The sequence below is a fragment of the Balaenoptera physalus genome (assembly GCF_965194825.1).
Source record: "Balaenoptera physalus genome assembly, chromosome: 8".
In the NCBI taxonomy this organism is placed as follows: domain Eukaryota; kingdom Metazoa; phylum Chordata; class Mammalia; order Artiodactyla; family Balaenopteridae; genus Balaenoptera; species Balaenoptera physalus.
This window is the reverse complement of record NC_138887.1, coordinates 1,928,172-1,939,752: the sequence shown is the minus strand read 5'-3', so window position 1 is coordinate 1,939,752 and position 11,581 is coordinate 1,928,172. Positions and strand designations below refer to the sequence as shown.

The window sequence follows — 11,581 nt, the reverse complement described above, 5'->3', positions numbered from 1 at the left end:
GATAGATATAGATGATAGATCGATAGATAGATGATAGATAGATAGATAGATAGATAGATAGATAGATAGATAGATAGATAGATAAATAGATAGATAGATAGATTCCAATATTTTGCAGGCATGATTCAGATCCATCCATCTTTTGATGTGCTGCAGTGCTTTATACACCAGTTCCCTGTTACATCTTACGGAATTTACTTGAGTTTTTAAAGGCTGACACATTTGGTCAGTACCTGGATGACAGAATAGGTGGGAGAGGAGATGTGGGTCAGAGTGCACTGGCAGCTGTGCCCCAGGGCGCAGCCACAAGCCCCTCCTTGTGCATCAGCATTGGTCACGCCGTCTGCCCCTCCTGAGGCTGGACCTGTCTTCGAGACCTGGATTAGTTTGCGTGGACCTCCTCATGGGGGGTCCAGGTGGTTGAGCCACTGTGTCCACGCCACCAGCAGAGCTCAGCTGAGGGGGACGTGAATCCCTGTAAGTGGAACCCAAGTCACAGGAGTGGAGGGGACCCAACGGCCACAGTGTCTCTAGAATCCAGGGTCCTCCACTGCAGTGTCCAAAATGACAGTGACCTTGGGGTCTTGGTCTAGCTTCCATGTTGGACTAGGGTCTGCAGTGGGCTTATGGACATCTCAGTAAGGAACCCCCCCAGGACACCCTGCTCAAAACACTGTGACTTTCAGTGACCCTCTCAGGGGAGACTTGCTGTTGCATTTGTCCTCTTAGGAAACTAGCTGAGGATAGAGAGGGTGTCCCTAAACCGTTAAGTGCTGCTGAGATGAGTTTGAAATATCAGATCTGCCGAAATTAGACCATGGGGTTGCTGTTCAGGTCTCCCCATCCAGCTATCTGAGTGGGTTTCTCCTAGACTCTGCTTTGATAGTGCAAGTCAACCCTGCCACCCGCCGCCCCCCAGACCTGCCCTGACACTCACAATCCTGCCTGGGAGTCCAGGGCTGTGCTTGGCACTGGGTGGGCCCCACCTGCCCCATCCTCTGCGCAGATCCCCAGGGGTCTCCCCACTAACACCCAACAGCCCCCGGGACCCGCACCTGCCTGCCCTCCTTCCCACCAACCCCCCCACCAGGGCACATTGCCAAGTCTGCTCTGTCTGCTACCTCCTGGCCCTGCCCACAGAAGACACATAAAAGCGGTCAGCCAGCACTGGAAAAATCGATTTATGCAACACGTTAACACTTTATTTCCAAAGTGGGAATGCAAGGACGTAAAGCTGTTTGCATTCCAGTTTACAAGCTTGCAGCAGTGGGGTTTGCCTGGAAACCCACGCTGGGTGAGCGCCCTGTGAGGGCGGTTCTCTTCCTGTGCACCTGCCATCAGTGTGTATGCTGTGCGGGCCGGGAGTGGCCTTTCATGTCAGTTTGCACCGGGGTGTGAGGAACCTACATTGTAGGAGGGTGAGATGGGAACTGCCTTGATGACAGTAATTGTGAGTGTATTCAAAACCAACCATAATAAGAAAATACCAGCGCATCAGATCAAACCACAGTGCAGTGTGTGAACCATTTGGATAGAACACAGAAGGACTGATTGTGACTCAAAGTCAGAAAAAAACACCAAAAATCAGGGCGCCCAGATATCGCCTTTTCACGAAAGTTTATAAAAAAAATATTGTGCGCCTACTGGATGCCCATTACTCTTACGGATTCGCAGTTGTTACCACCCACCCCCAAAGCCAATACAATTTATTCCCATTTTCCAGACAGCATTAATTTGGCTAAACCAAGGTCTTTTATGACAAAGATATATAATTAGTTCCACTGGATGATCCGTTAAGTGTATTTGTGTGTATGCGTATATACAAGTACACCTATCTTACGATAGGAAATATTTTTACTTTGAAAAATGCAGCGTAGCTTTTTGAAGAAAGATTGCTCAATTTACGACACTAAGGATTTATTTATTTTTATTTTTTTAACATCTTTATTGGAGTATAATTGCTTTATATTGTGTGTGTTAGTTTCTGCTGTATAACAAAGTGAATCAGCTGTACATATACATGTATCCCCATATAATCTGTGTACGTGTGTGAGCTGAGAGATGGGCACATCGCTATTGCCTGTAGCCTCCTTGGCACAACCAACGTGTTTTTACGTTTTCTACGGCTCAAGTTCGTTCTCCAGCGTGAATGCTGGATGAGAACCCACAACTCCTGAACCCCAGGCATCTCACACATTGTTTCTTCTTGGGATATTTGCTGAATGACGAATGTGCACCGGACAAGGGTACCCACCTTCCATACTATCTCAGGGAACGAGGTTCTCAGCATTGCTGTGGCTACTGTCATACCCATGTTTGTGATTGCAATCATAGCACTATTTCTGTAATCCTATGAGTGTAGAAATATATTATGTTCTTTCCCTCTCCGAAGTGTGGCTCAGAGCCGTGAAGCAGCTCACCAGGACAGTGAGGGATTTAGACCCCATTCAGGTTGATCCTGAAACCCACGCTTGTAGCCACAATGCCTCCTCGCCTCCCAGGCTTTAAATGAGAATGGTGATAGAAAACTCCATCTTCACAGCAGATGTTTAAAAAAATCAATCCTGAAAATGTATTTTGCAGAGGAACATACCTGCTCCTCAGTTAATTGTAGTTATTTTGCATTTCCTTCTTTGCCTTTTATACTTTAGCAGTTTATAGATCGCAAAGCAGAGCTCTTTGATTCCCGGAGATTAAAACAATACAGTCTACCCTAGACTAAGGGGAGCAAATGGGCCTACTGTAGAATATTCTCACTTTATTAGAAAATAGTCCTGGGTCATCAGGTTATTCCGGCTGCTGGGTGACTTGACCCTCTCCCGCCGCCAACCTGATTCAGGCAGGACCAGCAGGGCTGGAGGTTGCCCACAACAAAAGGCAATTGGGACGGTTTTTACCACTCAGTCCCGGCTTGGGTTTTTCCTTCCTTAGCCAGTGCTCCATTATTTTGCATGAAACACTAATGGGGAAACATTAAACATTTAATGTAATCTGTACTTTATCAGTTTCCCCAAGGGTGAAGGCATCTCCTAAGGGTACAAGGCTCTTACAGTAGAAAGAGAAAAATCTGAAACCATGTGGAAGGAGGGGAAAGCAGGTACACTGCCCCGCAGAATCAGTGGTCCCCGACTTGGGCATGTGCCAGAGGCCTCCAGAGGCCTGTGGAGTACCCATGTTGAACCGGGCGCCTGGTTCAGGTCTGTTCGGGTTTCCAAGCTAATTTCTTTACTTAATACGCTTCGAGCTTCCTGGGAGGCATGGGGAAATGGAAGCACTTCCCATTTTAGCATTTTCAATTTACAGGAACTGTAATTTCACTCCTGTGTATATTACAAATCATCAAAATTTAGAAAAGATTGAGACGGATGGCTTACATAATCCGCATACTCAGACACCACTTCTTCAAGAGGGACAAATGTTTTCCTGGTACTCAATTCATAAAAGAAATTTGGGGGGTAGTTTCCTTTATAAGGGGTTTTGAAGTTTGAAGGATATTGTCTTTATATGACTTTTCAAATTTTCCAACTTAAAAGAAATACATGTCTACTCTAGTAACAGTATAAAATACAGAATTAAAACTATTAACTTTTTTTTTACATTTTCCCACATTATTCTATATGTTCATATATAAAATTAAGATAATTAAATATACTGTTGTAAATTCTGCTTTTTGCACTTACCAATAATTGCATGTATATCTTTCCGTGATAATAAATACGTAGAGAGCCCCATCATATTTTAAGGCGTGTATTGTATTTTGGTATATTCATGGAAGGCAGTTTATTAAATTTTCTCTTGATGAGCATTGAGTTGTTTCTAATTTCTCAGTTATGAAATGCTGTACCTTCAACTCCTTTGTAAAATATATTTGCTCACTGGTGAAATTATTTGCTTGACAAAATCCTAAAAGTGAAATTGCTAAGTCTGAACTTATGCCACCTGGCAAAAGCTCTTGAAACATTTTGCCAAATGCCCTCTGGAAAGGTGTTAGCAATGTCAAGACCGACTAGTGGAAGGTAAAGATACGGATCTCTTCCCACGAGCGCCGACCATGGGTGAAAAGAGAAATACTACTGTTATTTCTCTAATACTCCAACATTTACTTATTGGCCACTTATATTTCTTGTTTTGAATATATTTGTTAATATCCCTTGTCTTATTTCTATTGGTATAATTTTTTTTGTATCATTGGCTGTTTTTAGAATGAGGATATGAATCTTCTGTCTGACGTATTTTCCCAACAGGTTTGTCTTAACATTTTTTGGCAGTATTTTTTAATATTAAAAGTAGTTATTTTTGTCTTCATGATTTCTGGCTTCAGCGGCCTTTTTGGAAAAATTTTCCATTATCCACATGTTATAAACCAGTTCTTCTGTATTTCGAGGTCACCTGTCGAAGGCTGTAAATTATCCATTTAAAGCTGTATTCCAAGAGCAGTTTTCTTTTGTTCTATGGGTGAGACCTGAATCTTCCTTTCTGTTTTGTTTCCAAATAGTTGTCTCTATATCATCTATTGAAAAAAATCTGTCCTGGGCTCAGGGGTTTAAAATGATTTCTTTATCCGTCCATTTCTAGATTCTCTCTTCTGCTCTCCCATGAGTGTCATATTTTTCATAGTGTTACACTTGTGTAATGTTTTTACAATATTACGTTGCAATATATTTATTTGCTAGAATAAGCTCACTAGTGTGCATTTTCTCTTCCAAGTGTACTCTTTAATAATTTCCGACACTCTCTTCCACATATGTTTTACAAAAGCTGCAGAGGTTCTCTGTGTCTGTGTCATCCCTGGTGATAAATGAAAGCTGAGGCAGTAACACTGTAGGAAAGCCTGGGCTTGGGGACAGGCGCGGAGGGCAAGCATCAGAGTCATCCAAGACCAGAATTCAGAACTTGAAGAGCAGATGCAAATCCCTGAAGCTATCTTCCTTGATTTTTATGGTTTTCAGTTGCTGACCATGGAAACCCAAGTCATACAATTTGCACTTGGAGGTAAGGGCCAGGGACACTGGCGTTGCTATGTTGGCTTTGGACCCTGGATCTGTGGTGAGCAGGGTTTGCATTTGAGCTTCACGGGTGAAAAGTCTGAACCAGGTGTTGTGAAGATGAAGAGCTGCCATCTCTCTTCTGGATGTGGTCCAGGGATGCTGCGGACAAGGCCAGCATCCTTCTAGAAGCAGCTTTGGAGGTGCTCAGTGCTCTGATGGGTGCCCAGGGATCTGCACCATGGAGGATGGAAACAGTTATCACAGGCTGCAGGGTGTTAGGATCGGGGTGCTGCTGGTGCCTTGCCATAGAAAGGCCCAGAATGATAAACAGGTGCCTCGGATTTGGAGCAACAACGCCTCCTGACAAAGTGACCTGCCGGGGATGTTTACCGCAAAATGTGATCTCAGGTCCCTGAATTCATCTACCCCCTGGACACGGCTCATCCTTCCCATCTGTGTTTGGGTGAGAATCTTGCAGAGATGAAGATTTTTGTTTTAGTCCAAATTTTTGATAGAATTGCTCTTTCTGAAAATAATTACACTGCACGATCGGGTTCAGGTGAAGCCATTCCTTTTCTGTGAAGGCAAGTCAGCTCCGCAGGATGGATGGAGGGTGGACGCCTGCCTTCCTGTGCGTCCTGGCAGAAAGGCAGTGTGCAGGGAGCGTCTGCAGTCAGCGTCTAGGTCTGTAGAGGTGTCAGCTCAGGCAATAGGTGATTCCCAAGCAAAAACAGCTGATTTTGCCCTTCCGACGGGAAAGCAGGGCCAAACTACCCCCAGACGATTTACACATCTGTTTGGAGTTCTGTGGGATCCCTATCTCATTCTGAATCTCTTGGGAGAAGGAGAAGGCATTCTGTCTCTGTTTGTTTTTTAATAACTCAGGGAAGGTTATTCCATGTGCCAAGAAATGGAGTGGCCAAGGTTCTAAATCCGGAAAGCCTGGGTTCTAGTTCTAATTCTGCTAATTATGAGTGTGTGACCTTTGATCAGTATTTCCCTTCTCCTAGTCTCAGTACGCTTATCCATAAAATAGCAAGAGATTTGAAAAATGCCTGCTGTGCGGTTGTGGATCAAATGTGCTAAGGTTTATGCAAGCTAACGGGATCTGCAGACGTGTGGATACAAATATAACCACGTGTGGGAGGACGGAGGGATCCCACACAGCCCACATCCATGCCTGATAGGTTCTGGAGCTGGAACTCCACTTGGTCACGGCCCAGCCAGGCCACACGCTGACCCTAATGTGGTTATGTGTGGTCACTCCTGCCTCAGACCCTCATGGAGCCTGGGGTATGCTTGTCTCTCAGAAAGAGAAACACTGGAGCCAGGCAAAGGCTGGCTTTTGTTTTCTGTATCACAGGCACTGTCCCCATGTGATACGCTCTGTGTGAAAAGAATGCCACTTTCTCTCTTCATATTCAGTTTTCTCATCGACAGCATACGGGCCTTGGACTGGATAATCTGTGATCATAGAATCTGTGATCTAGGCTCCACAGTTAAAATCCCCACGTGAACCCCAGACCTCTAGGTAGCCTGGCATTACAACTCTAAAGAGGAATATTCTAAAATAACACCTCTGCTGCTGGGGGTTTCCAGAAGACCTTGGCACCACGAAACCTTGTCCAACTTGTACAGACACACTGGGAACATGCTTTATTTGATTTCTTTTATTTCCCCATTGTACTGTGCGTGGCGCCTCCCCAAGGCTCAGGTGTCACTCAGGGCAGGTCGCTTTCAGTAGCCTACAGTTTCCTTTTCCTTCTTATTGAAGGGGTTGTAGGGTTTCACAGTTGTGACCATTCTAGACAGTGGCCCCTGGTGACGGAAGAGGTCAACTGCCATTTCTCTCCGTAAGATGCTGTAATAGAATGGAGGGGAAAAAAGACACATAAAATAAAATAAAAGCATATAACCTCATCTATCCTCCAACTAATGATACACACGTCGGGGCGGGGGTGGGGAGGAGAGAGAAAGGAGAAGCACAGAACAGAAAGAAAATGGTTAGTCCTTGTGTGTATTGTTTCCTTTATTTCATTTATTTGCATTCAGTTCATTGATTGCATTCTATGAATTATATTGCCATCAGTTTCATTGACTGAAAATCTACTTTGTGCCTAGAATTACAGTAGGTGCTAAGAATACAGAAAATACAGACAAAAGGAGGTGAGGCTGCAGAGAGGCAGCTGAATAACCCAGGGCTACCACACAAAGCCTCCGTGGGGGTGGGCTCAGGGTGTGGGGGCGCCCAGAGGTAGAGTCACCTTTCTGGGTTGGGGAAGGACATCCACCCAGAGTCTATGTCAGGGAGGAATCAGGAGGGTCACGGTAAAGGCCAGCTGGTGCAAAGGTCAGAGTTCAGGGAGACAGGAAGGTGGGAGGGCGTGGAGCATGCGGGCAGGGCTGGGAGGGGGAGAGGGAGACAAGGGCAGAGGCGGGAGGGGCCACGTGCAGGGCTGAGAGCTGGCTTCACCCTGCAGGTGAGGTACCCTGGTGGCTCCCTCACGATGCTCTCACCCACACCTTAGTCTTCTCATCTCTCCAATGGAAATGATGCCCTACCAAGTTTCTGGTGAGAATTAACAGAAAGGAAATAACCGTGAAAATGTAGAATACTATGCATGCAAATGATGCTTTCCAAACACTTTTGTGTCCAGAGGTGTCCACCTCAGCATGGACCTGGGTCATGCCATCTCTCTTGAACAGCTGCACACAGCCTGTAGCAATTCTTCCATGAATTTGCTGCTACTTGAATCACACACACACACCACGATGCTCGTATGTGGCGGAAGTTACAGAGGACACGGCAAATGAATCTCAAGCACGCTGTTTTTACACCGTGATTATCATGAAGTAACAATATTTTTTTATTATGTTGTGAAAAATGGCTGTTGAAATGAGAACTCCTGCTTCTGTGAAGGTTGAATTCCGGTGTGAGGGATGCACAGGAAACACTGAGCTGCGGTGGAAACAGGAGTGGCGCCCTTACCTTCAGACCTGGGGACTCACAGCATCCCTCTGACCCATCTCCTGCACCCCCGTCTCCCCACCTTGAACCCCTGTCCCATAACCCCTTCCTTGCTCCTTTGCATCTCCTCTCAGCAACACCCATCCTAGGGCACTGCTGGTGTCCTGCACACCACCCTCAGCATGTGTTATGGGGACCGCACGGCCCTCCCTCCCCTGGCATTGACATTCAAGGCCTAAGCCGCTCAACCCCAAACCACCACTGCGGCCCATCGGCCACAAACTCCACCGCAAGTGCGCCGTTCTTGCCCTGGGTGGGAAGAGGGGCCCTCAGTCCCTCCCCCGGTTGTCCTGTGGGAGCTTTTCATCTGACTGCAAGAGGAGAGGCGAGAGCCGGAGGAGGGAGAGGGCTGGGAGGGCGTGGAGCAGCGAGGGAGGGCAGGGTGGCGGCTCGCTTCTTAAAGAGGCTTAGAAGTGACCGGGAGGAGAGGGAGAAGCAGGACGGCTGCTCGAGGGGAAGGTCTGAGTCTCCAGTAGGGAGGCCCTGGGCCTGGCCAGCCAGCAGGGAGGGAACAGGGCTGAAGGGGAGCCTGAGCTCACAGGGAAGGAAGAACCATTGAGGCACGTGAGAGCTTGTCTTTCTGGGATGAAGGAAACAGAAGTAGTGGTGGGAGTAGTGATTCTGAAGTGGGGGGAGGACACGGGGGTGGTGGTCCACCGGAGCAGGTAGGCCGGGGGCCTAGTGAGCAGCAGGGGGGCCCCTCTGCAGGGGAAGGAGAAGGGCTGCTGCCACCAAGGGGTGGAGCCAGCTTTCCATGGAAGGAGAGCCGTGAGGGGGCGCATCGGTGGCTGGCACTCCGGAGCACCCAGGGCAGGCCCTGGGCAGGCGGCTTCTCAGGAACAGCGGGAGAAACAGAGGGGATCGGGAGGCAGTCAGCTCACTAAGGTCTCATGATTCTCATCAGACAGAGACTCAGACTCTCACGGTCGCTGGAAATTTTTAGCAAAGAGAAAAGCAAAACAACGACAACAAAAACACATTAAATGTAGTGTCACAAAAAATCAGAGGCACTACTTCACCACGGAGAACCTCAGAGACCTGACTTTTTCTGATAACAGGGGCCAGGACAGGTGCAGACCGTTGGCCGCCCTGCTGCAGGTCACTGGCCTGTGTCAGCAGAGTGCTTTTAAAAATCTACATACTCCCTGTGCGTTCTCACCACAGAGCCCCGCTGCCACGTCAGGAGCCCTCGTTTGGGGCGACGCAGGGGCGATCTGGGCTCCCAGCCCAACACAAGTCTGTCATTTCATGTCACATAGTGGGTGACACGTGTATCGCTGCCACTGCCTGTGTTTCCAGAGCCGCTGTGCACCCTGAGAATGAGAACCCCGGAGAAGACAGCTCCACGGGTCCTTGGTCCCCACTCTGGGACGGCAGGTGACAGCTGTGTGTGCAGTATGTGTGGGGTGAGTGCGGGCCTGCCAGGGGTCAGCAACCGGCCTGAATCTGCTGCTGTGGCCATTACCACAAATGGCCTAAAGACTCAGGCTCTTTTCTCAAGTAGCAGCAGTGATCACAGTAGGAACAGGAGTAGTAGCGGTGGAGGCTAGTTCCCCACGTAGGAATAAAGATTCCTCTGAAATATATTAGGGACTTAGGACAGCTGGCTCACGTGGCTGCAGAAACACGCCAGACCATGAGGCTGTTGGGGACGAGGTCTGAGAGATTTGGGGTGAGAAGATGGGCTGTGGACAAAAACGGCGACGGGTGAGAACCGGCTGCATTTGCCAGAAAAATATCCTCGAGTTTGGTCCCTCCTCCATCGTGAATTGCCCAGATGCAGGGCGTTACACTAGCTCTTCTGGGCAATAAGTCTAAACGACAGATATAAGGATGCATTTAATTTTGATGTTGTTTCTTTAGGTCCTTCAGAGGAAGTAAAATACTGTGTCTAAATTTCTACCAGCCCTTCCTTTGGAATTTGTGTGACGTTTGACAATGTGTCTTGAGAGAAAACAGACTGAATGCAAAACACCAGCCTAGAAAGCCAATGACTTTCTTTAAAATGTTTCCCACCGGATGGCCCAGAGATGGCGGCCAGTTGTCAACCTGTCAGAGCTAAGCTCAGTTGACGACGCGCCCCATCGTCCTGCAGTCACTGCCCTTACCACGCGGCTCTCTACACCCAGTTCACACGGCGGCGGGCGGCGGCCTGAGAGCCGCCTCCCTAAGACCCCACAGCCGTGCGATGAGGGCTGCCTGGGGCAGGCAGAGGCCTGCCCTCGGGTATCTGTGAGACGAATCCCACTGCCCCTAGAATCACGGTGTGGACCACCTCCTCCCTCCGTGAAGTCTTCGCTGCACCCACACCGATGCCCTGCTGGCCTGGAGCCTCAGTTTCCTTACCTGTCAAATGGGAAAACAAGAGACCTTCCTCACAGGGTCACAGGGTTGATGAGACCAGTCAGTCCTTACAGGGCAGCGTCCCAGAAGCCCTCAGCTGTTAAGTGACTGTCACTATGACAACACTGGGCACCCTCCAGGGTAACTGTTTATCCCTGGCTCACCGCTAGACTGGGAGCTCCTTGCAAACTGGGTCTAACTCTTGTGAATTCCTGGCACCGTAAACATTTGTTGACACAAAGAAAGAACATATGAACGAACCACACGCACACGAGTGTACGACTAGTGAACTGACGTATGAACCGCGGGCCGAGGTCCACGAGGCCCCGCCATATCCTGCCTCTCGGGAAGATCAGGAAGCCCATCAAGGCAGCAGCTCGGACTCTGCCTGAAGGTCAGCACCCACCAGCACCCCTGACCGCCCAGCTTCCTGGGTCCCTGCCCAGGCTCTCTCTCTGACGTCACCCTGCCTTTTCTTCTGCACAGCATGTGTCTCTCTCCAAAATCATTTTAATTCATTTCTTCAGATACTTGTGTGCCTCTTTGCTTCTGTCTTTCACTCCAGAACGTAGGTTCCTGAGAGCCTGGAGCTTTCCTGCTCAACCCTGTGAGCACAGAGCCTTCAGCAGTGCCTGGCCCAGGGTGGGTGCTCAATGAATGTTTCAGGAATGAGTGGATTCTCCACCAAAAAGGAGAAAAGGCACCCATGGAGGCGGGGGGGCTGCGTCGGTCCCCCTCCCAGACGCACACCCACCGACCCACTGCGAGAGCTTATTTACTGGCGTGGGGCCGGCCTCTGGACCCTGCATTTGCATCTTAAGAGCTGTGTCATCTTATTTGCAAGGCCAGGACGTCCATCAGATGCTTTCAAATTCGAGGTATAATGAGAAGTAATGCGCCGCTTCTCACTGGCAGCTTCAAAACACGGGGTCTGCGCTAAACTCCCATCAGATGTCTCCTGTTTTCAATTTGCAAAACAGTGTTTAGAAATATATATGGCTTTCAACCGAATGCTGTCTTTTGTGAAAAGTAAGGTGGCTATTCACAAGTGAATACGTGTCTCGTGCTGTGTGTTCCACGCGTGTGCTGAGGATAATGCAGAAGGGGGATGTGTATGCAGAGCTGAGCCCAAGAGGCGAAGATGTCGTCCACCTAAGATGCATTAAATACCTTCATAAGCTCCTTGGAGCGACAACAGTGGGGAATGAACTCTTCTGTCTTT

At 48.4% G+C, this 11,581-nt stretch overlaps 1 protein-coding gene across 1 annotated transcript in view; it reads right to left on the bottom strand.

Annotated features, from left to right (window-relative positions):
• Nucleotides 1-1,920: 1,920 nt before the first annotated feature.
• SPMIP7 (sperm microtubule inner protein 7) overlaps nt 1,921-11,581 on the bottom strand; it is a 62,102-nt gene continuing 52,441 nt past the window's right edge. Inside the window, exon 9 of the mRNA XM_082473276.1 lies at nt 1,921-6,849. Within this exon, the coding sequence (XP_082329402.1) occupies nt 6,726-6,849 (124 nt within the window). The 3' untranslated portion in view covers nt 1,921-6,725. The remainder of the gene's footprint in view (nt 6,850-11,581) is intronic.